The sequence below is a fragment of the Diabrotica virgifera genome, chromosome 6 (assembly GCF_917563875.1).
Source record: "Diabrotica virgifera virgifera chromosome 6, PGI_DIABVI_V3a".
In the NCBI taxonomy this organism is placed as follows: Eukaryota; Metazoa; Arthropoda; class Insecta; order Coleoptera; family Chrysomelidae; genus Diabrotica; species Diabrotica virgifera.
The window spans coordinates 37,477,924-37,500,744 of record NC_065448.1 but is presented as its reverse complement, the minus strand read 5'-3'; the positions used below and the strand labels follow the sequence as shown (position 1 = coordinate 37,500,744).

The window sequence follows — 22,821 nt, the reverse complement described above, 5'->3', positions numbered from 1 at the left end:
TCTAATTAAAATTTAATTGGTTAAATCGGTTTTTCAGCTCAATAAAGTATAAAATGCATCTTTTGATTATCCTTCTGCTTCTTCAATTTCCATCTTCTATCAAAGGTTGGAAATCATCATGGCTCTTTCCATGATCAATTAAAAAAAAATAGATTTTGCCAAACGACCCCCACCCCCGCTTTAATAGATTATAATTGCATTATAGCTGTTTTTCGTTAGATTCGTAGAATTTTCCTATTATAAAATTAACCATGAATTAAACAATTTTGGACTATGACTGTTCTTGAAAGAAACAATTATTGAATCGTATTTTCCAATATATTAATAATTATTTTAACCATAGGGTACTGATCATCCGGAGAGTTCAGTGAGGAAGAGCTCAGTGTTTTGCATGGTCGCCCTACACAAAGCTGTTGGAGAGGAACGACTCTCTTCTTACATCACTCATTTATCTGGTAGTAAGGTCAAGTTATTAAAATTATATATAGAAAGATCGGAAATTAATACTTCCGTGCCTACAAGTCCCAAAAACAACGGTAGCTAACCCACAAAGAAAACTACCAAATAAAATATCTTCCATGGTGAGACTAGTGTTGATAGCACAGGTCAACATCAATTTTGAGTCCTGTACCTCTGATTTTGATTAATAATGTCAACTAAAGAAAGAAATAATATTTTTATCTAATAAAGTTTGCGTATGTACTTATCAGAACGAAATTTGAAATTTTTTGAAAAAGCTCTTTTTTAATTTAAATTATATTTAAAAGCAAGAAAATTTTGAATTATAACTTTAATTAAGACGGCATATATAAAACTCAAAAATACAAAAAAAAACTTTAAAAATGATAGTTTTGGCATTTCTTTTGTGTAAGCAAAAACTTTCTCGTATGAGCCCCTAAACGTAGTCACCGATCATTTACTTTACTTTACTCCTTGGCGTTACAACCCTCCGGACAGTTTCGGGAAGAATGATTTTAAATAAAGGCATCAGAATCTTGACGAAGAGCTTTTACGAACTGCTTCATAAGACCTAATTTTATGTGTAATGGAGGCATTAAAATATGATGGGGCTCCACAATTGGTTTATTTTTGACGGTTTGTGGTCCTATTTGAAACTCACTCCGTTGAGTGCTGCTGATCGTGAAGTGCGTCGGCTCTACTATCCCATAAACAAAGGTAACACTGATATTTAGTGTATCCTTTTTGGATTCCCTCCAGAAAAACAACCATTTTGAAATCTCCTATCACTTGCCACCAATAAGAAGCAAACTTGAAGCACCATTTTTTAACGCTCTCGTAATTTTCTTTGGGCCTAAAAGAACGAGCCTGAGGAAGAGATAGAATTTTAAAAATGTATAAACATTCTCAATTTCTTTGCAAAACGAAAATGCAGCAGCTGCATAATACTCTGGTTAAAGCGGAGAGTGCAGGAAGAGTCTATACCGGTTTCGGAGATCTTTTTCCTCTCATCTGTAAACCCATATCCTCTTCTCTCTAGTTAGTTTATTTAGATAGAGTTTTATTTCCATTGTGAAAAAGAATTGCTTTTAAGATTGTTATAGAGCTGTAGGTGAAAAGACGCCATTCAGAAGAAATGCGATGTATTTCCTCTGGATGGAGTCTTTTTTCGTAATTTTTGCCAGTGCGACGCTTACGTGGATTAACTATATAAAAATAGCATTGATTTTCAGCATTGATTCAGGATCAATCATTGATATGATCAGCTGGCTCCCTCCATATTCTTGGTACTGCACCAAGTTCATACTCTTTTTCCTCAGTACCAGGTTGGAAAAAAATTAACATCATTCATTAACGAATGACACATTTAATGCATGTGTTGAAGAAATATATGTATATGTATGCTTTTTCTTATGAGGATCTTTCAGTGCGTCACAGTTTTTCGATTTCTTTCTAACGCATTAAATTGCATATGACAGAAAAAAACGCACGTCGGTGATCACATTTCGTCGGTGACATTTATAACATTTATTCTAGTTTTCAATAGATGGCGCTATAATCGAAAAAAAAATTATTTTCGAATTATATAATATATCTACGAATATAATCTGTACAATTTATAAGACTATACAAATCAAAGAAAATACCATTTTATAAATGCAATAAACATAATTGGTTTGATTTTATGCCAAATTGCAAATAAAATGTGACAACTGTCAGATTTAACTAAAATGTCATGTCACTAAAATGTATATTATCACGGACTTACCTTTTTTTCTATCATTTGTGACGCACTGAAAAATGCTCATGAAAAGAAGCATACCTATATATGTTTTTGTATATGTACACACTGGGGAACACATTTTTTTGTTGAGTTAGATCTGACACTTGTTTTTGACTAATTTTTGGCGTCTGAATCTGAGAATATCCTCAAATTTTGTCTATCACGTAAACTTTTTAAACTGAGGTGCCCATTGAGTGCCCATGCTTTATCTTGGTTACCAAGTTTCACTTTAAAATAGGCAAAATATGCTTGTCTGACAAATGTACGGATGTTTGTCCTTTGACTGAGAATGGTAAAACTGCCGCATATATAACAAAACGAATCGGGGCTGTTTTCACACTTACGACGTGTAGGAACAGAGGTAGCCATAAGGAGACGTTTCAGTTCAAACACACTAAGTCGTTCTATACACTTCAGTAACGAAATACTAAATACTGCTAACCGACACACAACGTTTCACCACAGTATAGCAGACGTAACTGAACATTGACGGTTAAACTGCAAAACCTCGTAAGTCGATTTTTGGTCCATTATGACTTTTATACTTTGTTGGTTTATACTTTTACATATCTTTTAAACTATGAAAACATGTAAGTCAATATTTAAATTTAATGGTACTAGCGACATCTACAAAAATCTCGTAAGTAAGATTTTAAGTTACAAAACCTCGTAAGTAGCATTTTTATGAGACAAAACCTTGTAAGTTTAATGATAGTTTAAGATATTAAGTTACAAAACCTTGTAAGTCGCTCTTTGAAAAAAAAAACAATATTACTGAATTTTTTTCGTCTCTCTAAAGTTACATAAAACTGACTTACGAGGTTTTGCAGTTTAACCGTCGACATGCCAGTCTAGACCAGTTAAAGTTATCATCGCGTCATTCCCAGCTCCCAGTCATCATTAGCACCCACATAGAAAACGAACGTGACGTGATAGGAGAAAACTAAAAACAGTTTTGAAACCAGCATGCCTAATTCTATAGAAAACAGCTAAAAAATCTAACTCAACATAAATTGAGTTTCAAATTGTTCTCCAGGGTTATGTATGATGTGTTACCATCTAAAGTGTTTTTTGATCAATAACTTGACATTGTATGGGTAAGTTAAAATGAGTGTCATAGGGTTTACCAAGTTTTATATTGATGCCAAACAAAATTTTTTTGCTTTCACATAAATTCGCCGAAAATATAGCAAAAAGAGCCCACGTCATTTTTTCACTTTTTTACACATTTTTATACTTTGGGTCCTCGCGACACATAAAATACGTTATTCCTTTGCAATGCTCACGCGCACACTATCGTGCCAGTCTGGTACTTTCTGCTTCACACCCACAATCCCCCTCACCAATCTCTTTCGTCTTAAATGCAACGGCTCCTCAAAAAATCTGTCAAAACATGGTACATATATTTATTTTTCATTACATAAAGGTACAAAAGCAAACTTTATTTATTCTTTTTGAAGTTTCGATATATACAAACAGAAAATATTTACTAAATTACAGACTCAAAAGATTTTTTTGTTGACCTGTGCAGTAGTAGTCGCCATTGTTAAAGAATTTTTCTCTTGATTTCGAGACGAACACTGGGTTTAGTGAAATGCGTCACTAACAGTAGTTTGGTTTTAATTTTATGTATAACTTAAACAATCATTCTTTAAGCTACATTAAGGTTTAAAACTGTAGTAACAAATATATATTATAAAGTAAGACTAAATTCAGTGTTCATTCGTATAAAAACTGTCATTTTTGTGTTGTAGACAACCAGCTGACACCCAATTCAGTGTAAACAATGAATTGTCGATTAATAAATACATTTTTTGTTAACAATAACTTCTATTTTTATTCAAAACCTTAGTCCTTATTTGGTATATGCAATCTGTACTCGTACTGTATTTTTGTGAGTCTGTAACAACTAAAAAGATGTCCTCTTTTTATTTTTTTTTATTTAAAATTAAAAAACATGTAAGCGGTGCCTTGGTTATTTACAACTATACTTAATTTCGCGTTAAGAACGGAACTTTGTTCCAGTGTTGCCAAACCACTCAGGCACGTGTTACTACTAGACTGCCGATATATGGTTTATTCTAATCAGACGACATGGCATCGGCGCGTTTCAATCGTCCTTAAGAAATACATAGCCCTATCTCTGCAAGGTTCCGTTCTTAACATGAAACGGTCTATAGTCGCAAAAGATTAGGACTAACGATCTATTAACAATTTTAAAACTAATATTTTTTGTTGCGTTTTCCCTATTCCTCAATCTTTTTAACCGGCTTAAACAGAGCACTTAACACACACTTTTAGACATAAACTATTTGCACTAACTCAAAGGGTTTAGTTCTTTTGAGTCTTATCACTATTCCATGCTGATCCAGGAGTTGAATAGCATTTACGTTTGCATGATTGAATTCTGCTTTCATGCTTCTTTACAAATACTTTAATCATATCTGCGACCATTTCCACACCTAGGTCTCTGTGTAAAACTCTACTTGTTACGTACCATGGAGCATTTACAATGTCCCTCAGTATTTTATTCTGAAAACTTTAAAACAAAAATAGTCTTCATGTTTTATTGATGACTCCCAAATATCATATAGTCTGATAAATAACCTCCTTAGAAATTAAAAACATGTTTTCTCTTAGCTCAATATAACCATTCCTGAAATTCGAGCTATCTCTTCGATTTGGGAACACATAATGGTTATTTGAACTCTGTTCACTGCTACTCTAAAAAGCTGGTTATACGAGCAAATAAACCACTCTCTGAGATTGCGCAACCATGACATTATTCTCGTTCCAACGCCACGTTTTCCTAAAATCTTGTTCAAAAGCCACCCGCCTATATGTTATAGTACAGTTTTTTTACGATAAGAATGAAATGACGTCACACAGTGGTCAAGTGAGTTGTTGTGAAACTATTTTTCTATTTTCGATTCTTCTTAAACCCATAACCTAACTTTTCGTTTTCTTTTTTTAAAAACAATTTTCTGGGCACAACTACCTAAAGCTGTAGGCATTTTTGAAAATTTATAAAAGTTTATTAGTTTTCCAAAAAACTTTTTTAGTTTAATTTGCCGCAAAAATTGAAACGACAAAGTAAATACCCAACACGACCTAACCTCCAATTCACCCAATCACAATAAGAAAAGGCCGCGAGAAATGCACTGCCAATTCTGCAGTATTAGTTGCGTTGGCGGATACCTGAAATTATCAGAAAATTGGATAAATTGTCAGAAAACGCATGCGCACTTTAAAATGATATAAATAATATCGTTAATAGATAAATATACAAGGTATATTTACCTAGCATAATTTAATAATTAGTTATTAATATTAATTATCTCTTATTTATCTATTAACGGTATTATAATATATATTAAGTGAGGTTAGAAATTGTCGGCGACAATTTGTCAACTGTACCCGCGAACGCACCTATAGGGCTTTTCATTCACAGTCATTTGTTTCGAGCTTCTGTCAAATGTCGTGTAATCCGTGTATATTAATATTATACACAGATTATACAACATATGACAGAAGCTCGAAACAAATGACAATCGATGAAAAGCCCTATTTGTGCCAACTGATAATTCACTAAAAGTCACTAATTATGTCAGAATCTATGGATAGGGAGTTTGCTGTATGGTTGGACATTTAAAAGTTACTAGAATGTCATCATTTCATTCTTATCGTAAAAAACTGTGTATACGCACTAGCTGGGAAGAATCAGCTGGATTCTGCGTTTCGTACTGCTAACTGTTCAATAGTGTTCTAAAGTATTATCTGCTATTCAAATAGATTTTTACTCAATCTGCTTCATTAGTTACCCAATGTCACTAAGATGTATCGTTTTACAATCTGCACAATGAAAATTTACCATAATTGACGTTTGACATGATTACGTTTGACATATTTCATTTACTACTTTCCTTTTTCAGCATTAGATTATATTTTTCAGTGTTAGAGAGTTTAACGCTTTTAATACAACGTTATATAAAACGCATGCTCAAACGGTATCGAATAAAACTTTCATCACTTGTGAACTAAAATGGAATTTAATAATAAAGATTTTTTATATCTGAATTGTGTTTCAGCTCCTTGTATGTTGCTTTTACTAATTTACGCTTGAATTAGTTTTGTTTAAAATAGAAGTTGTAGATTTTTTTTACCTAATAGTAAGATCTAAGATTCATATTTTTTAATATTATCCAACATTTTTACGTCTTAAACTAATTTATTGGAATTAACGTGTTTTATCTGTTTTAATTATTATTATTTTAAAAAGGTTGTATATATTGAAATAATTACTGATATTGCCATTTCCCCATTTCCTTCCTTATTAAGTTAGGAGCACTCTTTGTGCCATTTTTACTTGTTGAATGATTTTAACATCGACGTGCATTGAGGTAGCTTTATTTAGCTCTTTACTTGATGAAAAAGTTATTTGTTACAAAATACGAAAAAGTGCGACGTGCTGGAAGAAATCTGGCAACACCGCCTTACACATCAACTCTCCCTCTTCCTTAATCCACCACTTTCGCCTCGCTACATTGCTCAGTGTCGGTCTAGCAGCCTTCGAAGATGGAGGTCCTGGTCGCTGTTACCGCCATTGCGAAATTCATGCTGTGATACGTTTTTAAATGCAAAATGGATTTCATCTATTGACATTCATCGTCAGTTAATCGAAGTTTATGAGTAAAAGTACATATTATGTTCAACAGGTTCGCAAATGGTGTAGAGCAATCTGAAGGCCTTCCGCTCGGATCTTCTACGTGAATTTCCGTTTGGCCTTCACTGAATCCTCTACACTATTTGCAATTATGTTGAACAGATATGTACTTTTACCCATAAATTTCGATTATCTGACGATTAATGTCAATACTTCACACACTTACAATAATTTCACATTAGCGGTACCTAACAGAGACCAGGACCTCCATCTTCGAAGACTGCTAGGTCTAGATTTAGACAGTATATAGTCCAGAGAAATACGGTTTTTGTCGGGACACTTGAGGAGCCAGGTTGCAAATGGAATTTTTGGGTACTACATACCTAATGCATTATAAATACAAAAGTGCCCGTCACAGTTCGGACGAGAATTTTAGTTATTAACAAATAAGGGTCAAAAAATGGCAGTTTTTTCGTTTAAATCGCTAGATGTAAAAATAGGGCTATTAAATATCTTGTTTAGAATATTCATCTTTTAGTAGATGAGCAAAGGTGTAAAATGGCAGTTCTTGAATTTTGGTCCGATCATTTGTTGCTTCGCTAATTGAAAGAAAAGACTAAAATTTTGAAAATAAAAAATTTGCTATAACTTGCGAAAATGAACTTAAGGCTTTGATATTGTACGAAAAGTTGAGTCAACCAGTATATATAATGCCCTAAAAATTTCAAGGTTATTCGGCGATTAGTTTAAATTTTATTCAATTCGTTTATACTGATAATAATAATATTCAAAATAATAATGATACAGCAATTCTGTGGAAACCTCTTGAAAGAAGAATACTTATATTTTCAAAATGTTTCAAAAATCAATAAAAAGTAATTTTTATCATTCCGAAAACATTTTACTAGAGTCATTTTTTGGCTTCTAAACAATTTGAATAGCTTTGTTAATGTTGACTGTAGAGTAAATCTACTTTGGGATTTCAAAAGCTAGTATTTTTACACGAATTTCAAAAAAAACTTTTTTTGTAGCTTAATTACAATCAAAATTAGCCATTCCTATTATTTGATCAACAGTAACTTCTGTTTACATAAAATTCTCCTGTAACAGTGCTAGTTACCATACTTCTCCGAAACGGCTTGACTGATTTTTATGCAATTTTACACATATATCCTGTAGGGCTAAGGATAGGTTTTAACCTATTTTTCATACCCATATGTTGTAAGGGGGTGCCCCACTGAGTTTTTTTTTATTTTTTTGGAAAAAATTGTCTATCTTAATTTTTTATTATGTAGCATTAAAAAATACATACAATCCTTAATTTTCACTCTTCTATCTCCAACGACTATTTTTTAAGAGCCATCTATATATTTCATCTATAAAATTCTCCTGTCACAGTGTTAGTTGCCATACTCCTCCGAAACTGCTTGACCGATTTTTATGAAATTATATATGTATATTCGGTAGGTCTTAGAATCGGTCGCAATCGATTTTTCATATCCCTGAGTGATAAGGGGGATTCCCCCTAACATTTTGTAATGTTTGGTAGGAGTATGTATACATAACGTTTTCTAAAGGACTACGAGTACATGCAAATTTAAAAAATTATGATCAAAATCCATCAACAACCTCCGGAGATATTAATCGCAGCATATGTTTGAAGAATCAATTTCATTTTTTGAATGCACGAATTTTAATATTTCCCCTCCACCGACCACGAATCGATTTCGTTAGGACGTCATTTTTAACCACTCTGTTGAAGATCAAAGTTTACTCAAATTTGTACACATAAACTATATACCTTTAACTTCAAAATGGTGGTACTTAAGTTCCTTAATTGTTATAAATAAAGTAGCTGTGAATTAAATAAAAAAAGAGGATAACTTTGACCGTAATTAACCTAAAAAAAGTTTTTTTTTTTTAAATTCGTGTAAAATACCAGCTTTTCATCTTAAAGCAGCTTTAGTCTGCAGTCAATATTAACAAAATTATTCAAATTGTTTATAAGTCAAAAATGAGTCTTCTTTAGTAAAATGTTTTCGGTATAATTAAAATGACTTTAATGATTTTTTTTTAAATACGTTGAATACATAAATATTTTTCTTTCATGTGGTTTCCACAGAATTGCTATATCGTTATAATTTTCTGAACAATGACATCGCAAAGAAAAGCTCTTTGGGATAAACAAATTGAATAAAATTTAAACTAACTGACGAATCGTCTTAAAATTTTTTGTGCACTATATGGACTGTCTTACTCAACTTTTCGTGCAATTTGAAAGTCTTAAGGTCATTGTCGCAAAAGTTATAGTAATTTTTTTATTTTCGAAATTTTAGTTTTATTTTGAAAGAATCCGAAGCAACAAATGATCGGACCAAAATTCTAAAAGAAGCATACTATAAATAAATTTTTATATAAATTTTATAAAATTTTTATATAAATTTTATAAATTTTTTATTTTCGAAATTTTAGTTTTATTTTGCAATATCCGAAGCAACAAATAATCGGACCAAAATTCAAAAAACGCTATTTTAAACCTTGGCCCGTCTACTAAAGGAAAAATATTATAAATAAGACATAATTACCCTAATTTTACCTGTGGCGATTTAAATGAAAAAACTACCATTTTTGACACTTATTTGTTAATAACTAAAATTCTCGTCCGAACTATGACGGACATTTTTGTATTTATAATGTATTAGATATATAGTACGCAAAAAACCCATTTGCAACCTGGCTGCTCAAGTGTCCCGAACATGGTATATTTTTGCCTTACTTCCCTGGTGTAATAGTGATTTAACCAGCATTTGAAAACGGGAAACTCCAATCATTACAACTTGTATCACCTCAAAGTCATAACTAGTTTGTCAAGGAAAAGTTTTGAATGAGATGTTTTTCTTTCATCTTGCAGTACCGTCTCCTATCGGAGGTTGGCTACCATCACAGCAATCTTAACTTTGTTGGCTGCAGCTCTGAACAATTTTATTAAACTGCACCCGTACCACTCACTTAAATTTCGCAATCAGGAAATCCTCCTACGTCCCATATTTCTCTTTCTTTAGAGTATGGTCTATTCTTTGGTTTTCTCCTCATATAGCAATAGATGCAAAACTGGTTCAAGTTAGCATAGAAACACTACTATTCCTTGGTTCCACTGATCATGTATGTTAAAGCTACTTCGATAATAAAGTTTATTTTATATTATTGAATGTAATGGGCAATATTGATGGCAAAACATAGGCTATTATTTCTAAGACAGATGAAAACCTTTTAATTTTCTTTGGACGAAAGATCCTGAGAGGAATATTTGGTCACATTGTGAAGATTGCATCTACAGTAGAAAGTATAAATTCTTCTTCCTTCTTGTATGTAGGCTTTAAAGCCTGTTTCTTCTTCAGTATTAGACTCATAAATTGTTTAAATTATCGCACCATCTTTTTCTTGGTCTGTTAATACTTCTTCGTCCATTTGGTGACTTATCTCGTACTATTCGTACTATCCTATCCTCTGCCATTCTACTAATGTGTTCGTTCCACTCCTGCTTCCGTTTTGTCCCCCATCCATTTATGTCTTCTATATTGCATGCTCTTCTTATGTTTTCGCTTCTCTCCCTATCTAACAGACTTTTCCCTGATATTCGTCGAAGTATTTTCATCTTTGTTGTTTCTAGTAGTCGTCTCGTTTTAGATGTGTCAGGTTTTGTCTCCGCCGTGTATGTCAATATAGGTCTAATTGCTGCTTTATAGATTCTTGCTTTTGTGTCTTGTCTTAGGTGTTTGTTCTTCCAGATTGTGCCATTAAGATACCCCGCCGCTTTACTTGCTTTTAAGCTTTGTTGTACTTCTTCTTCAACATCGCAGTAACTAGTTATATATATTCCCAGATATCTAAACCTTGCTTCCTGCTTTATTATTTTCCCATCAATTTCGATTTTACATCGTAGTGGGTATTTAGATGTCATACATTTGGTTTTTTCTGCTGATATTATCATATTTTATTTCTTGGCTGTTATATTCAATATGTGTGTTAATCTTTGGAGATCGTCTTCTGTCTCTGCGATTAATGCGGCGTCGTCTGCATAACATAATATTTGGATTTCTTTGTTCCCCATTCTGTAACCATGACCTTTACGTACTGCTTCTATATTTCGTCCATTATTATATTAAAGAGCAGTAGGCTTAACGAGTCACCTTGTCTGACTCCGCTTTGTACTGTATAAACTGTGTTAGTTTTCAATTTATCTTTGCCAGTATTCGATTATAGAATTAGATGTTTTCAGTGGATTGTATAATATTGATTGGTATGTTTCTTCTATACAGTAGGTGTAAGAGGTCTTCGACTTGGATGCGATCGAAAGCTTTTGTCAGGTCTATAAATCATAGATATGCTGTTTTATTGTACTTGATGGCCTTTTCTGTGATTTGTCTTAGTACAAATACGGCGTCTACGCAGGATCTTCCGGATCTAAATCCTTGTTGTTCATCTGATAAAGTTGTTAGCTTATTGATTTTGTTGTTTAGGACTAGGTTAAGAAAGTATAACTGACATGTACAAACATACATCAGGATATGAGGGGAAAAGACATGAGGTCTTACATAAAAATACGAAGAATGACGTTGGCAAGACATTTAACACTATCATAGATATTGTCGTGTTCCCCAGAGGAACAGTTATACCATGGTTCGAGGAGAAGTAGATGTAGACCAAAACTTAGAAGAATGCAGTGGTTGAGGATCCTAAGAAATCTGGTGCGACGGTTGTCAATAGATATGACTGAGCTTTGAAGGGGAGTTTGGAGGCTCTATTTAGGACTGTAGTACGATGAATGTCCACGATCAAATTTAGAATTTTTGTCCCTAATGTCTTGTTTATTATTAATATGTATTTAAAAGCCCTAAGTACTTTTCTTAAGTGTTTTCGGATAGAATTACCCAGTGTAAAATAAGTAACAATAACAATAAGAGCCTTTGAACAATATTCAAGAGAACAATCAATCGTATTTTATTGATTATAGTTTTAAAAAAACTGCTCATGTTTTATACATATATAAAACTATGAAATCAGTAGAAAGCTAAATAAAGCTATCGATATAATTTGTTTCGAAATCTTTTTGAGTTATATAGCTGGTCTTGTTATACATATTTTATTATATAGAATATTTATGTAATTTGTGTAATGTTAAAATTAGCTGTTCGAAATTTTTGTACTTTTATAAAGTTTCTTCTGTTTGAACCAAAATATGTTGACAGGTATATTTGTACATACTGCTCACGCACATGTACAATGTTGTATGGACTACTTCAGGAATGTTTTTTATTGTTAATACTTGAGTCATTCTTCGTTAATATTAAGATTATATTATTCGGCTCATTGGAAAAAAATTATCGTATAGGTACTAACCTTTTCTACTATTTTACTATGTTTTAGATTTTTGAAATTACTTACGGTTGTTAGTTTCGTAATATTTCGAATATTATTAATAGGCTTTTTAATATACTTTTCACCTTAGACAACCAAAGATGCCTACGGTAGTAGTCCGGGTTGCCTAACAATATAACTACGGTCATAGGCCATTTAGCCCAGTAAATGAACGGGAAATTCGGCGATACCGTGTAATTTTCAGGGGCAACTCCGAATTGCATGAAAATTTGGATTTAGGTTCTACTTACCCTCCACTTCAAAGTTGAAATTGTGCCGTTGGTTGCTTTTACTTGGGGGGTGACAGTCACCCCTTCTCGGGGGTGAAAAACATACGTCCAAGATAAGACCGGAAATAGATAAATTGACTGATTTTAAGCAACTTTTGTTCTATAGAGTTTTTACCTAATTCAATACTTTTCGAGTTATTTGCCATTGAAAATGTTGATTTTTCGACAAAAAAACTACGTTTTCAGACGGTTTCTCGCAAATAACTCAAAAAGTAAATATTGTATCGAAAAAAATATTATTAGCAAAAGTGTAGCTTATAAAAAAACCCAAAAAATGGTGTAGTCTATCAATCAAATAAAAATAAAGTTGTAGCTCATGAAAAATACGTTCTTATTCGTCTAATTCCAAATTAGATTATTTCAAGGTGAAATCACCAAAAAATTGAGCACTTTTCGGGAAAAACTCATTTATTTTTAAAGTGTTTATAAAAAGCTTTGTTTTAATTGTTAACAAAAGTTTTAGCATTAAAAATAAGCCAGTTACGCTCAAAATAAAGTTGGCCCTCTTTTTTTTTGTAAAAAATCATGAAAATCTCGCCGTGTTTAGCTCCCAAAATGAAATTAATCGCTACCGCTTTACAAACAAATTAGTTACCTATCTATTTTTTATATGATCTGTCAGTCTCACCGGTTTAAAGTGTTTATTTTTGAAAGGGTTATAATTGAGAAAGCTTGAATTGGTCACTAATCACGAGTGTATGCAAATTTTTAACAGCCATATCTTAACCAATTTTTGTCTTACAGAGAAACAAAATGAAACTAGCATATTTATAATAGCAAAACCTACATTTTTTACTCTTTAAGATTTTTCTTATCACTAATACTTTTTAAAATATTTTGAAAAAATGAAATTTTTCAAAAATTTTTAGAAATTTTTTTTACTATAAAACCAAATGTTTTCAAAAATAAGCGCTTCAAAGCAATCAAACTTACAGATCATATAAATAATACACATATAGTTAAAATAGATGGTAAAGCCAAACGATTAATTTCATTTAGGGTACTAAATAGAAGGAGGTTTTCACGATTTTTTTTTACCAAAAAAAGAGGCCAACTTTATTTTTCAGTGTAACTCGTTTATTTTTGATGCTGTAAACTTTTGTAAAAAACAAATAATAAGCTTTTTTTCGATACTTTAAAAATGTTAATAAGGTTTTCCCGAAAAATGCTTCTTTCTTCGGTGATTTTACGTTGAATTATTCTATTTGGAATTAGACGAATAAGAACGTATTTTTCAACTATGCTTCTACTCAATTTGTAGACTTTACTGGTACACAATTTTTTTCGTTCTTTTATAGGATACACTTTTGCTAAAAATATTTTTTTCCATAAAATATTTACTTTTTGAGTTATTTGGGAAAAACGGTTTGAAAACGTAGTTTTTTTTTTGTCGAAAAATCAACATTTTAAATCGCGAATAACTCGAAAAGTATTGACTTACGTAGAAAACTTTATAGAACAAAAGGTGCTTAAAATAAATTTATCCATTTCCGGCCTTATTTTAAACACGCGTTTTTCACCCCCCGAGAAGGGGTAAATGTCACCCCCAAGTAAAAGCAACCAACGGCACAAATTCAACTTTAAAGTGGAGGGTAAGTAGAACCCTAAATCCAAATTTTCATGCAATTCGGAGTTGCCCCTGGAAATTACACTCCAAAACCGTCATTTATTGGGCTAATTAAGATCAATAGAAATATAATATGATAGGTGATTCATTTAGAGGTACTTTTTTCAAAAAAAAAAAAACAATAAAAAAAATGAATTTTATTTGAAAATCTTTATTATCATACAAAAGAACCATTTTTTACAATTACTTTTTAAAGATAATTTATTTTAAATGTTGGCCGTGACTGCGGTTATTGGAACTTCCGGTCCATTCGGAAGTTCCAATTCTCGATGAGCGTTCGAGCATTTCTATTGGTATTTAACCAATGACGTAAGTAATATTGGCCTCCAATACCTCAACCGTAGCTGGTTTATTGAGGTAGACTTTGGGCTTTAGGTAGCCCCAAAGGAAAAAGTCCAGAGATGTGACGTCACGGGATCTAGGCGGCCAATTCACTGGTCCAAAGCGTCAAATAAATTGCTCACCGAATCTTTCCCGCAGTAAAGCCTTATTTCTGACTGACACTGTAATGAAAGTGTTAATACTGAAATCTAAAACATAATTTAATAGTAGAAATATACATTATTATTATGATTGGCGTTAGATTAACAAAGAAAGACTTGTTTTTTAATTCCCACATTCAGATTAAAGACTATTTTACTACTTTGACTTCGACATAAAAGAGTGATTTTTAAGTTTGATTTTATTATATAAAAAAATAAATATATTTATATTATTGTTCTAGAAACCACATTAATTTGTTCACAGTTTAATTTTGTAACATATCATAAGACGGTAATATTTGGTTTTATAAATTTAACCACAGTTTGAAGATATTTTATTCAATGTACAATTATTTTCTTTCTGGCATGTTAGTATCCATTTAAGGAGAAATAATACAAAAGACACAATCTGGCAACACTTATCAACAATATTATATCTAAATAAATATTGAAAAAAATTTATCATTTAATTTTGTGCTGTTTGCTTTAGAGAAGAAAGCTGAAAGAATAACGCAGTTTCCTTAATTTCTAGATTTTTATGATAGTCTGTTTTTATATAAAAAAGCACTGGTTTTTAGAACTCTTTAGCGACACTTTGAATAATATAATATTTATGGATTACCGTCGAAGGCCGACATGATCAACCAAAAAAGAAGATGTATTTGGTGATTTTTCTAGTGATTTTGTTGGGTGTTAATCGTCTTGTTAGTTTACTCCTGGTTTAAAATCAAAGCATAGTGTATATTATACAATGCACAATCTTGACCCAGTGTATATATTGATGCCAAAATGAGAGAGCATAGGTTAAGATGGTTTGGTCATGTTCAACGTCGAGTCATTAATCACCCAATATGAAGAATAGCTGAAGTGCAGGTTCCTGGAAAGAGTAGGAGAGGAAGACCAAAGAAGACCTGGGGGGAGACGATAAGGCAGGACATGTTGGTAAAGGGGATTAACATTGATATGACCCAAAATATAATTGTGTGGAGAAATGCAATTAGGGAAGCCGACCCCGCATAGGGATAAGGCAAAGAGAATGATGATGATGATGAGTACGTAAATCGTTCAGCTGGACATAGGGAGTATACATTGAGATAATTATTGCAACTGCGCTCTCTCGATGACCATATGTTTGTTAGCATTGGGCATTAACCTCAAAATTGACAATTCATTTCGTCTGATACAAATAAACGTCAAAACATGACAATGTATTAGCTAAATATTTTTGGCCTAGGGGAAAACGGTGTCTGTTTAATTTTGAAATCAGTTTTTAAATAAATTTGTTTTTGAATTATGTATGGACAGCCTTGGTGCCAAACTCACTCATTCTATTCTTTCTAACAGCTCTATTGCACCAGAAACTCGTACTCGAACAGAAGCTTCAACTAACACAGGTTAGCCCAGTTGCCACAATTCTCTCAATGTGTATTCCCTATGTCCAGCTGAACGATTTACGTACTGTATGTGTCGATGAATTAATTACTTTATGAAGAAGTGTGATTGGTAAATAAAACTTTATTTTTAACAGTTACAAACGAAAACTTAATATTTAGTTACAATTAATGAAAAATGGCGTATGACTCGCTCTATGGTCGGTGATCATCTCTCCTTGTTCTGCGTCTCTCCGGCCGATCCTAGGTGTACAGTGTTGTCACTTTGTCTTTTTTGTCTTTAGATTCTGAACAATGTGTGAAACTCTTAATAATTTCTCTCATTACACCACAAATCATTTAATGAAAATAATGCTTCATTAATGTGGTATCTAGAACATAATCCAATCTGTGACCAATCAGAACTCGTGCAGTTTTCAGAAATTTTGAACCGGTCAAAGATTTTGTGATTATTAGTTTTATAAATATGTATATAATAAATTTTGATGTTTTATAGTGATAAGTTACGTAACTCTTTGTTTAATAAACACGTTGGAATAACTGAATTTCTATTTGTTTTTATTGAATATTCCATTACTTTTTGATAACTGCTCATATTAGAAAGACTGCCAAAAGTAATTTGCATTCCAACATACAAGTAAAATAAACACAGCTAAAAATCTTATATGACTGTTTAGTTTCAAATTAGATATACGGTCTATAAATGGCAACATTACTTCCCCGCTGCCCACCTAATACGCTTGATTGGCGGCAATTCAATCAGTCAGTTGTCGTTGTACAGTGGCAGTGCAGCTCATTCTCATCAGCAATGTTGCCGATTTTAGGGCTTCCTTCAGTGGGTATATCTAATGATACACTAAACGGCCTATATATCGAGAACCTAATCTGATAATGCCTTGACTTTTGTGTTTTGATTTGTTTTGTCACATTTTTATGCATTGTTTAATAAATTATTTAGCCGCAGTCATATAAACCCAGACAAAACAACAAAGTAAATTATTTAGAATGTTTAAATATCAGGATCTCGATTTATCGAAATATATTAGGCCGATTTCTTCTCAAACCACTGGATTTTGGACCCAAAAAATTCTTCGGTATCCGAAACTTGGTATATAGCTTCTGCGTAACATAAAAATTAGCTATTTATGCCCCAATAGTTGTTTTTTTTCTTGGGTGTTTTAAATATCAATTTTAGCGATTTTATAGTGATTTGGTATTTACACTTGCGAGCAAAAAAATCGGATTACTCGATGAATTATACACGTTAGATGTCTCGAATTTCCTAAACCTCTTCTCCGATTTGGGTGTTTTTTAGTATGTTATAGCCTTATTATTTAAGAAAATCGATGTAATAATATTGTTGTTAGACAGGTAAATGTCATTTTATACCGGGTGTAACAATCATACTGTGTTTTCTCCTTAAAGTTCGGAACACCCTATGGAATATTCTAGCATATATAAAATATTTAAATTAGAAGATTGCAAATAAGGTGTGATTTTTGGTCTTAATCAATATAATTCCAAATCTCAAGCGCAACTGTTTCTACGCTTTGTAAGGTTCTAGGAGGTGGCAAACGCTGTCGTAGTCTTCTGCCAATTATGTCCCACAAATGTTCCATCCGGTTAAAATCTGGATTGTGCTATGGCCAATTTAAAGTCCGAAGGTTTACCTATTGTAAATATTCGGCTACAGTTCGTGAACGTGAGGTCTTGCATTATCGTCCATTAGCAAAAAATTGTTATTAATATAAAGAGCCGATAGTATGGTAGCTAAGTCCTTCGCTATTTAAGATCACTGCTTGAACACACTCATCGCAGGTCAAATTCCTTGTAGCGCGTTCGATTTCCACCTAACAACAAAAAAATACGGACTTAATTGAAACTTAAATATGTAATAAATCTACAAATTTTCGCAACAAACCAGAGACTTTTTGACTGTTAACAATTTGATATCCATGAAATTGTTAACTTCTCATAGCCTACTTTAGGCTTGTTTATTAAACTAAGCAGAAAATAAGGATTTATTGATGAAAAACATGGCTAATTGTTAACGTACGTAACTTTTTTATTATCCACCATAAGCAAATTAATCAAAAAAGAAAATGTTAATGAAGCCTAAGGCTACAATTGAGTTTAAAATTCAATATTTTATATGTGCTAGAATATTCCATAGGGTGTTCCGAACTTTAAGAAAAAAACATAGTATGATTGCTACACCCGGTATAAAAAGACATTTACCTGTGTAGCAACAATTTTATTACAGCGATATTGTTTAAGAATAAAGCTATAACATATTTAAAAATCACTCAAATCGGACAACAGGTTTAGAAAATGTATTTAAATAAATTTGTATGTTTTATCATAAAGTATCAATCGAAAAATTATTGGTTGCATTCAGGAGATTAAAAAGTGAGAGAGCAGTTCCCGATGGAGCGGTAACAGTTGTGTCTCGTCTTGTGAACTCTCCGCTTCCTAAATTTTTGACAGCCTATTACTTTCTGTTATGTTATAAGATAGAGATAGATTATGATACTAATGGCCTGTTTCACCAACGACAAATAGTAGCTTATTCTATGAATAAAGTTATTCGACCAATAAACAGACACTTCTCCATTTTACTAACGTCAAATAAGACTTATTTTATATATTTAATCTCGCAATTTCGAATAAATTTGCAAGTTAATCTCTCTGTAAATATCTATAAGAAAGTTAATTCGTCAGTTTAACTTTAAATTATCCAAATTATATTGAAACAATAAAAATGTAAACGTCTAATAAATTTTATTCGACGAATAACTATTCATTGATTTATTTGTTGTTGGTGAAACCAGACCTAATATGTTTAAAAGTTTTAAATAAAAAATTTATTTTTTCATTGCGAAACCACGTTTTTTTAATAATTTGGGTTATTTTAAGACGAAAGTTGTTCCAATTGACTGCGCCAACTTAGAGAGATTTCATTTCTCAACACAGCATACAAAATTTTGTCCCGGATACTTAACGAATAACTGTCAGAGTATCCTGACAATATAATAGGATCCTACCAGAGGCTTTTTGAAAAACAGATCTACCATTGATCACATATCATCCATTAGACAAATATTAGAAAAAACGAAATAGACTGCCATTTTATCTTCGTAGAATTCGAATAAAATTTTAAAGCAACGTACGATATTATTGACAGACCCCAATTAAATTCGGCTATGCTCGACTTTTATTTGAATACCAAAGGGATTGGTAGAATTAACTAAAATGACAATGAGGAAATTCGAATGTAAAGGGCGGGTACAAGAGGATAGTTCAGATCTATGTACAACTAACAGAAGACTGGGCCAGAGAGATTGGCTGTCATGCACGCTGTTGTACCTAGCGTTAGAAAAAGTTATGAGAGCCATTATACAAATAATAGCATTACTGATGATATTGTGATCATTGGAAGAACCGGAAATGAAGCAGTTAAAGATTTCACACGTATCAAAAACATCGGACTTATGATTAACACCCAGAGAACTAAATATATGCTAGCTTTATTAAGATTGCAACAAGATAACTTAACTAAGAGGTGCAACACGAAACTATAGAAATGGTGGAAGAATTCTGCTACTTAGGGTTACTGGTAGAGTGTAAAAACAACATAGCCAGAGAAATAAGAAAAAGAATATTCGTGACGAACCGCTGTTATTTTGGCCTAAGTTCTCCTAGCCTAAACAATAATACGCCGAGTGTCCACGTACGGATCGGAAACATGGGCAATGACGACTCGAGATAAAGAGTTACTACGAATCTTTGAAAGAAAAGTATTGAGGACCATATGGCAGTTAACGAATAGGGCCTGTGGAGAAGGCGATATAATTTCGAACTATAGATTATGGTGATGCAGATATCGCGAAAACCATCAAAATAACCGCCTAGGGTGGGTGGTCCACTTTATTCGGATAGGTGAAAGTTGTTCTTTTGGCATCATAATCCTCGATGGGTCTTTTCCTGTCTGGCTATGTCCTTCCATTCAGATCTCTCTTGGGCCCTTCTCCTCCATTCTCTTATATTCATGGTTTTCAGGTCGTCATCCAACCATCTCGTCCTGATCCTTCTTTTTTCCGCCTTCCTACCGGCTTCCACATCTTCTTTGTCGTTTTAGTATCTTCTTGTCGCTGAACATGTCCCAGCCATGACAGTCTTTGACTTTACACAAATCTTACAATATCATATCCTTCATTTAGTTCACTAACCTCGTCGGTCTTCTTCTTGCACCGGGCCATATACTTTTCTCAGTATCTTTCTCTCGAATGTCCTGAGTTGAGCTTCATCATTTTTCGTCATTACCCAGGTTTCACAAACATGGGTTACTACGGGTCTAATCAATATTCTGTAGGTAGCCATTTTGGTTCTTTTGTCTAATAATTTCGATGTCATCAATCTTTTATCGCATAGGAATACGATTACTACGGGTTATTTAAATTTTCTATAGGTAGTCATTTTGGTTCTTTTGTCTAATAATTTCGATGTCATCAATCTTTTATCTCATAGGATATATCGCATAGGATGTACGATTTCCATTGGAAATACGTGCATTAATTTCGCTACTTACGGAATAATTTCGATTGATTTCTATCCCCAGATATGTGAAGGCATCCACACGTTCAATAGTATAGTTGTCTATTGCTATATTATTTTGATTTTCAGGTGTTCTTTTGATGTTCATGTACTTAGTTTTTGTTTCGTTTATTTTAAGCCCTCTTTTTGTGCTTCAAGATCAATTTCCTTGAACGTTTCCATAGATAGATGAAAGTTATCATGCTCAAATAACTATGCCTAATACGCTAGTCAATGATAGCAAGAATAGGATATTACCTCCGAATTCTACCCTACTGCATGGATTTTAATGAAATTTTGGGCCTAGCCTCTACTTAACACCTAATTCAAAGTCTACCCTATGCCGATATGTGCTTTTATCTTGGGGATGGTTTCCACCCCTTCTTAGGGGTGGAAAAAATTTTTGTTAAAATTACCACGGAATTCGTTAGAGAACCTAATTCTAAGCAAAAACTGTTCTATAATTTTTTTTTGAAAACTCAATACTTTTTGAGATATTCGTGGTTGAAAATTGGCTATTTTCATTGAAACATAATACCTTTTCGAACGGTTCTTTGCGAATACCTTAAAAACTATGCATCTAACTAAAAAAACTATATTAAACATTTTTGTAGGTTATAAAAAAACAAAGAGACACTTGCCTTAATAAATCTTCTAGTTATAATACAAAAAGAGATATGGTAGGTGAAAATAGTTTGTTTTTTGGTACATTCTCCAATTGGCGTATTCAACTTGAAATAACAGAGAAACGGTCGATTTTAGGTGTATAATGCTACTAATACCTTTTGTAGTGCTTGAAAAGACCTTTAAAATGAGCTATACTAAAGGTCCATTACATTAAAACTAAGCGAGATATGCTGCAAGCAAAATTGATAACTAATGTATTTTAAGAAAAAATGAGAAGTAATTTGAACCCCCATCTACCAAAATCTAAATGCATCGTTTTCCTTCCACAATATCTTTTATTATAGTGTTATTTCTATGTTCAAAAAGTTGGACGGGTTTGAAATAAATGGTTTTTGAAAAAAAAAGATCACATTATAGAGAGCATTTTTAAATTTTCTTAAAAATCTTCCTCTTTCTCCATGTAACTTGAAAATGATAAGAGGTACTGTAATGAAAAATAAAAAGGAAATTTTTATCTGAAAAAGCCCTATCAACTTTTTGAACAGAGAAGTAACACTATAATAAAAAGTATTGTAGAAGGAAAACGATGTATGTATTTAAATTCGGATGGATGAGGGGTTAAATATACTTCTCATTTCTTTTTAAAATACATTAGTCATCAACTTTTTTGCAGAATATCTCGCTTAGTTTGAATGTAATCGACATTTAGTATTGCTCATTTTAAAGGTCTTTTCAAGGTTTTTCTGTTATTTCAAGTTGAATACACCGATTTGAGCATGCACCAAAAAACAAACTCTTCTTAGCTACCATATCCCTCTTTGTGTTTTAACTAGAAGATTTATGAAGGAACGAATCTCTTTGTTTTTTTTATAACCTACAGAAATATTTTATATAGTTTTTTTGTTAGATCCATAGTTTTTAAGGTATTCGCAAAAATCCGTCCGAAAAGGTGTCATTTTTCAATGAAAATGGCCAATTTTCAACCACGAATAACTCAAAAAGTATCGAGTTTTCAAAAAATAATTATAGAACAGTTTTTGCTTAAAATTTGGTTCTCTAGCCTATTTCGTGGCTTTTAACCAAAAAATGTTTCACCCCCGAGAAGGGTGAGAACCACCCCCGAGATAAAAGCGCACATCGGCATGGGGTAGACTTTATTTCTTGAGCTATTCCCTACTTACTGTGAAAATATCAAGTACATCGATGTAGTAGGATGGAATTCGGAGCCAAATACACTCATTGACTGCCCTATAATAGGCCGGTCGGAAGAAGAAGAAGAAGAAGAAGAGGGATGATGTGCAGGGAGGTTTAAGGGAGATCGGAGTAAGTGGACGGAGAAGACAGACACTCGACAGGGAAGGATGGACGAATGTTTTGAGGCAGGCCAAAGCTCACGAAGGGCTAAAGCATCAACTGAAAATGATGACGACAAGCTGCGCATAACTTTAAAAATAAGTTGGAATTGCAAAAAAAAATGTTTTTTAGAAC

General features: G+C 32.6%; 1 protein-coding gene across 4 annotated transcripts in view; it reads left to right on the top strand.

Annotated features, from left to right (window-relative positions):
- The window catches only part of LOC114333789 (CLIP-associating protein), a 271,149-nt gene extending 254,491 nt beyond the window's left edge, over nt 1–16,658 (top strand). For all 4 annotated transcript variants that reach the window (XM_050653967.1, XM_050653966.1, XM_050653965.1 and 1 more), the window contains one exon: nt 344–16,658. In XM_050653967.1, coding sequence (XP_050509924.1) covers nt 344–544 — 201 coding nt within the window. In that variant the 3' untranslated portion in view covers nt 545–16,658. The remainder of the gene's footprint in view (nt 1–343) is intronic.
- Nucleotides 16,659–22,821: the final 6,163 nt, after the last annotated feature.